Source organism: Alligator mississippiensis, chromosome 4 (genome assembly GCF_030867095.1).
Source record: "Alligator mississippiensis isolate rAllMis1 chromosome 4, rAllMis1, whole genome shotgun sequence".
Lineage (NCBI taxonomy): Eukaryota > Metazoa > Chordata > Crocodylia > Alligatoridae > Alligator > Alligator mississippiensis.
Window position 1 is genome coordinate 173,464,756 of NC_081827.1, and position 13,285 is coordinate 173,478,040.

At 42.5% G+C, this 13,285-nt stretch overlaps 1 protein-coding gene across 8 annotated transcripts in view; it reads left to right on the forward strand.

Moving 5' to 3' along the window:
* PARD3B (par-3 family cell polarity regulator beta) overlaps positions 1-13,285 on the forward strand; it is a 792,385-nt gene that overhangs the window by 420,868 nt on the left and 358,232 nt on the right. For all 8 annotated transcript variants that reach the window (XM_059727094.1, XM_059727096.1, XM_059727095.1 and 5 more), the window contains 3 exons: positions 843-1,204; positions 8,989-9,128; positions 10,277-10,405. In XM_059727094.1, coding sequence (XP_059583077.1) covers positions 843-1,204; positions 8,989-9,128; positions 10,277-10,405 — 631 coding nt within the window. The remainder of the gene's footprint in view (positions 1-842; positions 1,205-8,988; positions 9,129-10,276; positions 10,406-13,285) is intronic.

The window sequence follows — 13,285 nt, forward strand, 5'->3', positions numbered from 1 at the left end:
ATTTTATTTTTAAACGATCTTTGTCCTGATTTGTGTGTTTGCATCATGTATATAGAGGTGATCACATAATAACTCAAAATGAAGTCTTATTCTTGTATATTGCGGGAGGTAGGGAGGGAAGGTGTAGGGTAGGGGTGGGCAAAATACCGCCTGCAGGCCAGATCTGGTCCTCGAGGCCATTCTATCCAGCCCATGGGGCCCCTAAAAAATTTAGAAAATTAAAATGTATCTGTCCTTGGTTCCTGTCAAAAATGACAGGAACCAGGGGAAGTAGGACCCAGGGGAAGTCCGGTGGGCTGCCACAACAGCAGGGCCCGCCTGGCCCTGCCCTGCCAGCCAGAAGCTCCAGCAGGGGCTTCTGGCCTGGGACCATGTGGCTGCACTGTGCCAGAATCTCAGGTAAGTGGGTGGGGAAGGGCAGGGGAAGACCCTGGGCAGGGAAGGACCCTGGGGAAAAGCAGCCCCTTGCCCACCCCATGGCCGGTGGTCCCTGCTGCAGCTGCTCACAGCGTGCGCGGGGCTGTCCTGAGCAGGCACCGTCAGCCCCAAGTGGGCTGTGAGCAGCTGCAGCGCAGGGCGGCGGACAAGGGGCTGCCTCCACACTCCTCCACACTCAGCACCAATAAACAATAGTGCAATAAACATCTTTTCATAGCAGCCTCTTGCATCGTATGGCATGCCCACTGGTGAACAAGGGCCATTGTATATTGAAATTTAATAGTTCACTCCTAAATGTTGTTCATAAAGAATTAGATACTTTCAAGGATGCAGAGAGACATCCCTGAATATAACCCAGATTTTCGCGTTTTGATGTGTCTGTTTTTCATGCTTTTCTTTTAAAGGGCTCAGGATATCTTTCGCCAGGCAATGAAATCTCAGAGTGTCATCTTAGAAGTGGTTCCTCCATATAACCGTGAGGCATATGAAAAGTCTGTCATTGCTCCTTTTTGTTTGCTTGATACTGAGGAAGGAGTTCCAAAAACAAAAGTTCCACCACCTGTTCATCCAAAACCAGCTATAAAAACAGTTGATCTTTCTGGTATGAACAGCCTGGACACATGTGTACAGGCAACAACACTACAACAAACCAAAAGTCCTAACTTGCCAAGGTTGGGAAGGAAACCATCCTCACCATCACTGTCTCCTCTGCTGGGATTTGGCAACAAAAAACATGCAAAGAGAATAAAGATAGACCTCAAGAAAGGTGAAGTTTCAATAGTTAACCATGATGTACTGTTAATATTGCGTGCTGTCTTTTATGTTGTAACTTTTATTTAAACAGTGCCATGAATGGTCATGTAGTTTAGTTTATTAATATTTTAGGAAAAGACGAACAAAATTGTTCCAATACATCACTGGTCACTCTTGTCAAATATGTTTTACTCTGTTTTATCTTATTTTGGACCTCAGTGAGAGAGAACAGTTTACATAAAATAGGAGAAACAAAAAGAACAGGTAAGGAATAGAATAATTCCATGCCTCTAGCTAGTAAAGGTGCTTATTTGGTGATAGTGAGGCATCATAATAAGAAAAGATCAGAAGAGGAAATGTATGTTTAAAACAGTGATGCCCAAATTTTTTTGCCCCATGGGCCAGGTGGGCAGTGCCAGGTCTATCCATAGGATGGTACACAGGGCCGATGCAACAAGAGCCTGATCTGGCTTTGGGGAGGTGCACAATGCAACCCTGACCAGTCCACCTGGGGAACAGGTAGCAGACTGGCCCTGATCTGGACATCTGGTGGGGAGGTGGCAGAGCAGGCCCAAACTGGACACCCAGAGGGGTGAAGCGGCTCAAATCCAGGCATGTGGTATGTGGGGTAAGGTTGGAGGGAACATGGAGCATTCCAGCCCAATCCAGATGTGGTGGGGAGGGGAGGCTAGCTTTGCTCCCACTACATGGGCAGTGGCCTGGGTGGGGCTGTATCTAGCCCCATGGAGTTTCCACCACTCCTCCACTGGCAAATTTTCTGGCCCATGGGAATCCCCACTGCCTGGATGCCATGGCTATATGGGCTGTATTTGGCCAGTGGGCTGAGTCTTGATCACTCCTGATGTAGAAGGAGTAAGAAATGTGGCCTAAAATTACTGTAACAGTAGAGCCAGTACATGAAGTGTAACAGTGGCATTTAACAAAGTTTGGTACAGCCCTACAGAGCCACTGGACTTCAGAAGGTGGGATTTAAAACAAGTATATATAATTAATAGATTCATATTTTAGTCATGTTTTTGTCTGCTAAACCAGGGGTGCTCAACCCCTAGCCTGTGGGAGAGATCTGGCCTACAGATTCATAGCATTCACTCCTAGGGCTCCCCAGAGGTCAGGAAATTTGCAGCAGGAGAGCTGTGGCAATTAATACTGATACTTCTCCCCTGCTGCAAAATTCTTCAACCCCACCTGGTCAGGTTGGGGTTGGGCCATGCTTCCTCCCCCTGTGTGTCTGGATCAGGGCTCGGCTGCCCCCTGTCCCTTTAGCATGGTGAATCGGGCCCCACACACTGGATTGGTTCCACCAGATGGATCCAGGCACCATCCATCCAGCCTTTGGGGCAAAAAGGTTAGGCGCCATTGTGCTATACTAAGAAAGGGCACTTGGTTAGCGCATTGCTCTTGCTTATGTAGGTAATTCTATACATCAAGTCACCCCTCAACTTTTCTTTTTGATATAGTAAGTAAATCAGAGTCCTTTTGTCTCTCACTGGTCACATCTACAAGGGACGCTACTGCGCAGTAGTTACTGTGCATTTATTTAGTACTTGCTTATACAAGTACTAAATAAAAGCACAGTAACCAGAGTTACTTCACAGTAGCTCCAGCAAATGTCTTTTAAGTGACACTACTGCACAGTAGCCTAATAATACTGCGCAGTAGCATATTGACACTTTCCGTGCTGTGACACGCTACTGCACAGTATTATTCAGCTACTGCGCAGTCAGCATCTTGTAAAAATGTACTCAGTGTAACATATATATTCCAATCTTTTAATCATTCTTGTGGTTATTCTCTGAATTTACTCCTTTTTCTTAAATTGTAAATGCTAGAAATAGATACGCTATACTTAACAGCCAGGACCAAATACAGAGGTAATATAATCTCTTTACATGTACTTAAAATTCTCCTGTGAATCTAAGGATTATGTCATTTTAAACGTAATGTCCCACTATGAGTTCATATTGCTTTTAAAACTTTGAATTCCTATTTGAAATCTGTGGGTTTTTCTTGCGAATTATATGTGCATACCTAACAGTGCTAACATTGTGTGGTACCTTGCAGTATCCTTGAAAAGCTCTCAAAGTACCCCTCACCCCAGGGTGCTGTAGCATGCTGGTTGAGAATCACTGCCCCAAATAACTGCTTTTTCAGACTGATTGCTCTCCAGAACATAATCCCCTATATCCTGTGTCTTTAACATTGTGCCATTATGAAGCACATACTGTTTGATTGCACTCAGCTTAGCATGTAGTCCAGTATCAGTGATGTTTGTTTCATTGTTAACTGCTCCCACAGACTGTCATCTGATAAATTATATTATGATATCTATAAGTTATTCATAAAAATACTAAAATAGTATAGGCCAAGAACTAACACTTGCAGGGACATATTAGAAACACATAGTCTAAGCATGCATACAGATATTCATTTCTACCAGAAAAAAAATTGTTCTGGTAGCAAAATAACCTAAGCACTGGACTGTACAGATGTTCCTCCAGGCAGGAGCACCAGATAGCTGTGCTCTGGGCCACCCCTATCATTAAGGGAGCACATTTAGTACTTTCAAGTAGCACTAAAAGGCAGCAACTACCACAGACAAAGGGGTTGGGGGGTTCCCACCCCAGAAGAATGCTCCCCCCACATCCCATTGATCAGCTGATCAGCAGGGAGGTATGTTTTCTTGATGTGGGAGCCCTCCTGGTTCTCCCCAAAGAGGAATAGCCATGCCCCAGCATAGCCATGTCCCAGAAGGCTTCCTACAGAGTCTGCCATGGATTAGCTGGGCTTGAGGAATCTAACAGGGCTGGGAGGTGGGCTTGAGGAAAGTCTCCACATCAGGTTCTTGGTCCCTCTGGCTTTTAAATCACTGTCCCCAGCATTCAGCTGAGTGGTTGGGGGATGTAAGGGGAAACTAGCATGGCTGGGAGTTTGGCTTGCAAACTGATTGGGGAATTCAGGGGTAGCGCACGTGGAATTAGGCAGGAGCTGAGCAGAGGGAACAGCATGGCAAATCCCCTGCCTGCTTTTTGGCTTGGGAACACCAGTGTGGGGTTCCCTTTCCATCTGCAGGCAGTGGGGGAGAGGCTGTCCCATGCCTTCTCCAGACTAGGCAGTCCTGGTCTTGGGAAGCATCTTTCCCTATAACTCAAAGTTAAGCTGGGAGAAAGTGTTCAGATGTTCAGTCTCCTGAGAGAAACTGTCCCAGAAGCAATTTAATCCTGGTTGTTCCCAGGTTTTTTTTCCTTGGAATGGCCATTTTTGCTCTGAGAGAAAAAAACTTAAACGTCTGCACGCTTTGTTTACTACTGAGTGATTCTCTCAGTAGAAATTGAATGACTGTATATGGCCTAAACTAGAATTCCCTGTCTGTAGTTGCCTTTTGAGATCTATTAATCTAATTTTAATTCTTTTAATAGGACCCAGGTTAATTTTTTTTACTGTTCTAATTCCTTAATCAAAATGTATTCGGCACATATGGTTCAAGTATGATATTTGAACACTTAGCTTTATTGAACTTGTAATTTCATAAGAAGTTACTTTGCAAAGATCTATTTTCCATAAACCCATGTTGATCAGCATCAATTATATTCCCCTCCTTCAATTTTTTTCTTAATAAGAATCCCATGTTGACCATTCCATTATTTTGTCCAGTATGTGTGTTAATATGATAGGTCTATAATGACCCAGACCATCTTATTTACCATTTTTAAATGTTGATACACTGTTAACATTCTTCCAGTCTCTGGAACTTCTTCTCTAGAATTTTCCCAGAGTTCCAAAATTAACTAAAAATCAGTATAAACATTTCAGAAAGCTTCTTAGCCAGCTGTTTTGATAATCTTTTATGCAAATTATCTGGACTGGCTGATTTAAAAAATCTCTGCAACTACTTAACATATTCCTTTGTTACTAAATCGTATGGAAAGTATTCCATCAACATCTTATGCTATGAATATATCCTGTGGCCTTTTTCAAGCAAAGAAACATTTATCGGAGAGCACTGCTTTTTCTGCATAAGTATTGACAATTCTACTATTTCCATCCAATATTTGACCAATATCATTCTTAGGATTCCTTTTGTTTCAGGATGGTTTTTAATTGGTGCAGCCTAATTTCTCAGTGATTTTTTGGGTGGCACACAGTTAAATGTTTATAAACCAATCCCAATTAGCATTCACATTCTTCTGTTTAAATTATTTCTCCCAGCTGATCTGACTCATAATTGTTTTTGGCTTTGTGAAATTGGTTCTTTTAAAACTGGTTGGGAATTTAATTTACAATTAATAAATGTAATCAATTCATTCTCTCTTGCACCTACGAAACTACTGCTTTTTTTTAACTTCTGAGATCAAGTCATCTTTATGTGTCAAGATTAGGTCTGATATAGACTTCACCTATGTTAGAAGTAACACTCTTTGAATTACAAAATTTTCATATATCATTTCTAGAAGTGGCAACATGAGATCTCCAGGTCCTGTCACTCATACTGAAGTCCCCCTACACATTAAAGTTAGGCTCTTAATGAAGTCATCCTGTTTTTTCATGTGATGTGTGGTTTACAACAGATACTGACTAGATCTCCATCTTGTTCTTTATCTGTTGAAACATTGACCTATGAGCATTCAGGGTCCTTAGCTTCCAAGTTGTAACAGACACATAAACAAGTAATGCCATTTTTGATTATGAGTGCCACTCACCATCACCTTTTGCCTGAGCGAGTGTTGGTTGTAACTAGTGATTTTAATATTTTAAGCATGTCTCACTAGGTTTTCAATAGTACTACCTAGGCACAATGTACTTTTCTAAATTCCAGTTCTCATTTAGTACATGGGCTTCTAGCGTTAGTGCATAGGCAATTTAAAACAATCTTGTTTTGATTAATTTTTGGTCTAGACATCTTGATTTTTGTGCTAAACAAGTGCTCGTTTTCCTTTTTTGTTCCACTCCTTTCGTTGTTAGTTTATACAGGAACCTAAAGGTAGTTTCCTTTTTTTTACTGAGAGATGGAAACCATACAATTATAGACCAGTGTTCCACAAAACCAGCCATCTCTATCTTACACATCCCATTTACCTAATAGGTGGTTCACCATCACCATCTTCTTTCCTTTGTTCATTTGAAAGATCTATGAAGATCACATAAATATTTAGGTGAAGTGAAGACATTCAGGGAGGTTAGAAGGAGGCTAAAGTGGATTTAAAATGGCCAACCAATCTAAGGTAAATTGGGATGGGAGGATCATGGGGGTGCTGGGGGAAGGGAGGGGCAAGCAGGCTCATGGGGGATTGGGTTCATAGGGGAATGAGGGAGCAGGCAGCGTCTATGGGGGAATGGCGGGGGGGAAGACAGCATCTGCAGGGGAATGAGGGGATAGGCAGGATCTGTGAGAGAATGCGGGGACAGGCAGGATCCGTAGGAGGGATTCAGGAGGCAAATGGGGTTTGTGGGGGGGTTGCTGGAGTCCAGGAGGGTTTGGCAGGATCAGGGAAGCTCAGGAGGGCTTGGGGGGAGCCAGGGGATATTTTTAGTCCCCTGAAGGTTTGGTTCGATCAGGGGGGCTAAATAAAGGGGGACCCCTTGCGGGATCCTTGGGGGAGTTTGGGGGAAACCAGGGGTTATTTTTAGCCCCCTGAGCCCCTCCCCCTCAGTGAATCTCCCTCCCCTCTTCTCCCTCCACTGGGATTTACTTGTTCAGCTCCAGCAGCAGTGAGCACTGATAAAACTGGTGGCACCTGGAGCAGCATGCAGGATGGGAGGTTTGGGGATGTGGGGTTGTCTGGTCCAAATGAAAAGTACCACCCTGGGGGGCTGGAGCCAGTGGCTGGGCTTTCCTAGCCCTGGGGCTGCACGGGTAACTGTACAGAAGTTCTATGACCCAGTCTAACCTAGATCAAGTAAGTCTGATACTGCATCAATCCAGGTCTATCTTAAAACAGGTTCCACAATTTTTAGATGGGTCTGTGAATGCAAATTCTATACAGTTACAGGTTTAGATTGATTTCTGATCACTGAGATTGGGTGTTAGGGTGAGGTGCATACTGGGGCAAACTAAGTTACATTGGGTGGCCATTTTGAACCTGAACTACCATTCCCATTTCCCCTCCCCCCCCCCACCACCACATGTCTGCACTTAGTCTAAGTATCACTTGAAGTTTTGTGAAATTTTCTAAAATCAGTGAGAGAGAGCTTGAAGCATAGTCATCAGTGCCAGCATGCAACAACACCATTGTAGTCTTTCATAAGTATTTGAGTATGTGGTATATCTTTAATACTTGGAGCTCCTGGGACTTCTCCAGACAAATGAAAAATCTGTTGTATATAGATTTCTAATTAAGGTAATACTGAATCATTCAGCATTACTTTTTTCATAGATGTTTGCTTTTGCATCAGTTAAATCTTGCTCATTTTGCCCACATGTAATTAGTATATTAAAACTTGGATTTAAGTGAAGTTTCAACATCATTCCAAATGCAAAAGTCTAGAACTCTTGGTTCCAAAAGTTCAAGATGATAAAAAGGACAGTTTTCCAGCTTTTGATTCCTCTGTGCAAAAATGAAGTTTATTTCCTACATATGGGGACTTTTTACCAGCTTGAACTTTCCCTGAGCCTGGTGAAGGGCACGTGAGCCCAAAAGCTTGCAGAGAAAGATTTTTTTGTTTTGCAATTTCTCAGTTGATCTAATAAAAGGTATCATTTTGGAACCAAGAGTTCTAGACTTTTGCATTTCTTTATGTCTCAGACCAACACAGCCACCACATACATCCCTGAAACATAATGCCATGCATTTTGGGATACTAACTATGACCTTGATATGAAGTTAGTTGATCCCTGTTTCCTGCATGGGCAGATCCAAGATTATGGAAGTGGGGTGTGGAAGCAGCAACTGGCCAACAACCAGTGCTGCAGGGATGACTGCACCCTCTCTCCCAGCTTCCACACACTTAGACCAAGGTGAGCCAGACCATACACCACAGAAGCAGCAGCCAGAGACATTTTAAAATCCCTGAATCAGGTAAGAGCAATACTCCCATAGATTTTTTACACCATCACCCTTCTCTTTCATGCTGCCACTGTCCCCATCTAGCCTGGGAATGGGAGGAAGCTCCTAAGCCATTCCTGTCCCACTTCAGTCAGGGTGCACAGGGAGCGGGCAGTGGCAGTAATTGGGTTCCCTGTCACTGAGCCTACTCCCAGTCTGGTGAGAAACACCTGGAGGGATCAGGCAGGGAGGAGGAACCCACATGTTGCTGTACCTGGCTGAGCCCAGCTTCCCATGCAGCCCAGTTAGAGTGAGGCAGGAACATATCTGGTGACAGTAACAGCAGTGGGCAGAGAAACGGGACAGGAAGAAGGATGTGCTACTGATTATAGATAGGAAGGGTAGGGGGTGGAATTCTTAATTCCTTCAAGGACATTTTAAAAAAAGTTTCATTTGCTGCTCCCACAGCTTGGTTCAAAATGGGAGGTATGACTGCACCACTTCAGACCCTCTGGATCTGTCCCTGCTTTCTTGTACTTACATTACTAATTCACATAATTTTACAGTAATTTTCTTTGCTGTTTACTACTCTACACAAAATATTTATGAGAATATTCTGTTTACAGATAACTTTAATTAAGTTTTAGATGAGAGCATAGCTAATCCAAAAATATTGTAGTTCGTTCTTGTTGACTTATACTTATAAGTCACTAGATACTTATGTTATTATGTTGACTGTTCAGCTCTTTTGATAATTGTCATATTCTTATTGAGATTTACCATTGTTGTTCCCTAGGTCCTGAAGGACTTGGCTTCACTGTGGTTACCAGGGACTCTTCAGTACATGGCCCTGGTCCCATTTTTGTGAAGAATATATTGCCAAAAGGGGCAGCAGTAAAAGATGGCCGTCTACAGTCAGGAGATAGGCTACTGGAGGTTAGGAACGCTTGAAATACCAAATATTCCTGTCATTTTCATTCCTAAGTGCTATTTATTGGCTCTTATGTTTACTACTGATCAAATAATTATAATGTCTTGTTGCTTTAAACACTATACATAGGACCCTGGAATGGAAGAGAAAAAGAACAGTGCTTTCACACTGCTTGTTAATTTGAATATATTGTGCTACCATTTGGAAAAAAATGCATTTAAAAGTGGTTTCTCAAGACTTTCAAATAAGAGAGATTTTAGAACATGGCAACTAGTTTTTTTAAGTAATTAAATTAATTTAAAAAATCATACCGCTGCAATAATATCCAAGGTTGTGTGTGCATGACGAAGGTTTTTCAAATGCCCATTTAAAACAGCTGTGCTCAGTTTTGTCTGTTCTAAAATTTTAGACCTCTTTTGACTTACAATATCATTATCTATGGGGCTATATTTACTCACTAACTTCAAGGAGCTCTTAATGTAAACAGTTTTAATAATCCTTAGCTCTTGTTCTAGTGCTTTCATCTTCAAAGTACTTTACAAACTAATTAAGCCTCACAAACCCCCTGCAAGGTATGTAAGTACTATAAACCACCTCTAACAGATGGTGAAAATAAGCAAAGAGGTTAAGTGATTTTTGCATGGCCAACCCAAGTCACATAGGAACCAAAGCTAAAACTTATTTGGCTCTCAGACCAGTGAACCACACCTTCCCCAGTTCAGAAAAGGGCTATAAACAGACGTCTCATTTGATTTGGGATTGATAGTAGCAAGATTAGACCTAAATTAAAACTGGTATAGTAGAGCCTTGTTACATGCATTACCCTTCCAAACCACATTGTCCTCCTGTGCCATTAGCTGCCCAGCAAGAACACACAGCTTGACAAGCTTGTCCATGGTAAATCACAATAACCATACAGATATTGAACAAGATATCCTGGGGGAAAAGTATTAGTGCATTTTATCCAGCCTATTTCAGAGGCATTGGAAGCAACATATTGGACATGCACATCTGTATGGTTCTGGGGCAAAAGGCTTTTTTCTGGGATAAATGTGATGTCTGTTAGTAACCAGAAAGTCAAGGTTAGCATGCACTAACATCAGTGATTTTTGTACTCTTCTTTCCCCTCTCCTCCCCCAACTGCATCCATTAGGTGAATGGCAGAGACATCACTGGCAGGACCCAAGAAGAGCTAGTTGCTATGCTGAGGAGTACTAAGCAAGGGGAGACTGTTTCTCTGATTGTAGCTCGCCAGGAGGAAGCCTTTCTGCCTCGAGAGCTGGTAATGTTTATTCTACCAAGTGTATAGAATTGTTCTGTGTTAAGAAACTGACCCAAGAAATGTGAGCGAACTGTTGTTGGTTAAGAAGCCTGCAAATGGTAATCGTCTTGTGTTGGAGAATTATTTATATTTAATTTTACTGATTTTTAATACAATTCTATGAAACTTGATTTTCATCCCAGAAGTGATATCATAGGCATAACTCACAGGAGAGTACTGTAAATGAATTATGTAACTATGAGATTGAGACTGACTAAAACTAAATTATTCCTTTTTAGGTTTTAAGAGTTTTTAAGTATATATGATAAATGTAATTGCTTGGACAAATGACATTAGTAGCTCAAAAGCTCTCTACATAGCAATGACTGCTTCAGAAACATCCTTACTGTTAAGTAACAGGCATCTTCTGTATTAGGAGTGTATTGTGGTCACAAATTGTGCAGTGATGATGTAACAGTTAGGATTTTCTAGGGCTTTTCAGGCAGAAGAGAGAACAACCTTCTTTCCTCACCAGTCAATCTCTGACTATAACCAGTTCTAATATTTGAGATCTTCTTAAGTGTCTAATTTCACATTAAGTTACCAGGCTAGTGTACTTCTGTCAAAAAACATGCTTCATAAGACTCCTTGTGCTGTCTTGAGTATGAACCCTTATTCTCCTTTATCCTAAATATGCATGGGAGGAATACATTAACATAGAGGGTGTTGTCTGATATGTACTCGTTTCCTCCCCAAGAAGGTCTTCCCTTTGGTCTCTTCTTCCTTATCTTGACTGATGGGTATACTTGACCTGTCGTTGAGAATTCTCAGGATAAAGGAAGGACAGCACTTCCTGCTTTTGTCTCATATTCCTTCTCCTTTGAAGAAAACAAACTGCCCTTATTGTTTGGAATTTTTTTAACTTCAAAAGTCCTCTCCTCTTCATTAAACCATTGCTTTTCCTTTGGTTTTACAACCAGTTAACACCATCTCTTATTGCAAATCACCTTCTGTATGTTTTTTCTCAAAACACTTCTTACAGCTGTCCTCTTGTCTCCTTGTTATCAGTTGGTCCTCATTGAGCAAAAAGTGTGCTTTGCATAATGTCCAATCGGAAATCCTAAGTAGGTTAGTTTCTGTGATGTGACCCTTTTCTTTTTGCAGCTGCTGGCCACTTTTCCTGTAGAGCACTCCCTGATCTAGAGCCAGAGTAAAAGTGTGCTGAAAGAATCTATTTTTGTTTTCATTTTTCTTTTCGGTTGAATAATTATGTAAGGGAAAAATTAGTAGCAGAATGCTTTTAAGCCCATTCCAGGTTAATTAAACAATAGTCTCACTTGTTATTGGTTCCCACAGTAGCCAACGATATAGGCTGTGGTAAGGTTTTATTTAGAAAGAATCTCCACTATGAACTCACAGTTTGTATGAACATAAATCAAAGTTTCTAAGTAAATATACAGATAGTCAACATATATAGGAGCAAAGTTCAAAGATAATGCTCTTTTTCACACTTGTTTTAAACAATAAATACAAATAAGCAAAAACCCCAACTTTAGTTTATGTGGGTTAAGTAAGGAAATGATATTGTTTGAAAAGCAATGCGGTATATTTTGTGTGCGCATGCACTGCATTTTTTACCGCTTCTTCTGTCTATGCCTTTCCCACTTAGTGTTAGTGTTTTATGTTTTGCTGTCCTACTGTTATTTTGGAAATTGCAGCAGCCCCTGTCTACTATTAAATTTTAAACCTTACAGCAATGGTTTTCAACCTTTTTTAACAAGTGTACCCCTTTTGTCTCAAAGTTTCAGCTCATGTACCCCCTTTATATTTTTTTTTAATTGTTTTTAATGTTACCAATTATATGATATAAGGCAGGGTGCACTAATTAACATTAAATGCGTTACTGATATAATGCATTTAATATTAATTAATATAACAGCGGGGTGAGGCAGGAAGGCAGCAGGGGCTGCTGGGCTGTGAGGGTGGCTGAGGCGGGGAAGTGGCCATGCCTTGGCGGGAACCCCATGGGGAGGTGCACAAGGTCTTCAAGTGCAGGTGGCCGCATCTGACAGCTCCTCAACCTGCACCAGCGCTGGGTGCAGACGTTGTGCGCCACGGAGCCACATCCCCCCAGTGTATCCATGAGTCCCAGTACAGCTGCGCCCTGAACGTCAGCTGCAATGACGGCACTGCCGGGTGAGCTGGGTCCAGGCCTGGGTTGTCTGAGCCACCACTGCACACATTCATGCACACACGGTACAGGAGATGCAGCCTCCCTTCCCTCCCATCTCACTTGTGTGAACCACACATTAACCCTGCCATGCAGTCCCCATTGCCTGAGGGCCTGTGCCCCTGTGAGGGCAGAGATAGGTCAGGATTGGCCCCGGGGCTCAGATACCTGCTTCCCCCCAAGGGGGCGTTCATCAGTGGGCAGGCTCCAGATAGGCGACAGCGGGGTGCTGCTGTAGGCAGCCTGCTCTTGGCCTCAGCTCTTCGGGCGCACTTAATGGCAGAAGAAAAACCAGAAATATATATATATTTTAATGCCCCCCAAATTTTTTTATTTTAATGATGCCACGAAGCCCACTCGGCCCTGTGTGCCCGCGAGCACCCGCCATGCAGGGTGTGTTTGCATACCCCAAGCACAGTAAACAGCCCTCCCAGGAGAGGAGAAACCCTGAGCAGGGCAGAGCTGAGCGAGGCAGTCAGGGGCACGAATAAAAAGGCTTCATCTTCTGTTTGTTGAATCCTGAAGCAACTTAGCCTCCAAAATATGCCCCCTCCCCACCTCTCCCCCCCCCCACCTTAGCTTCTAAAATATGGGACCTCTACTTAACCTCCAAATACAGGAGCATTTCTCTGGCCCCTGCATTCACTGGGCAATGGCAGAGCAGCTGCCTG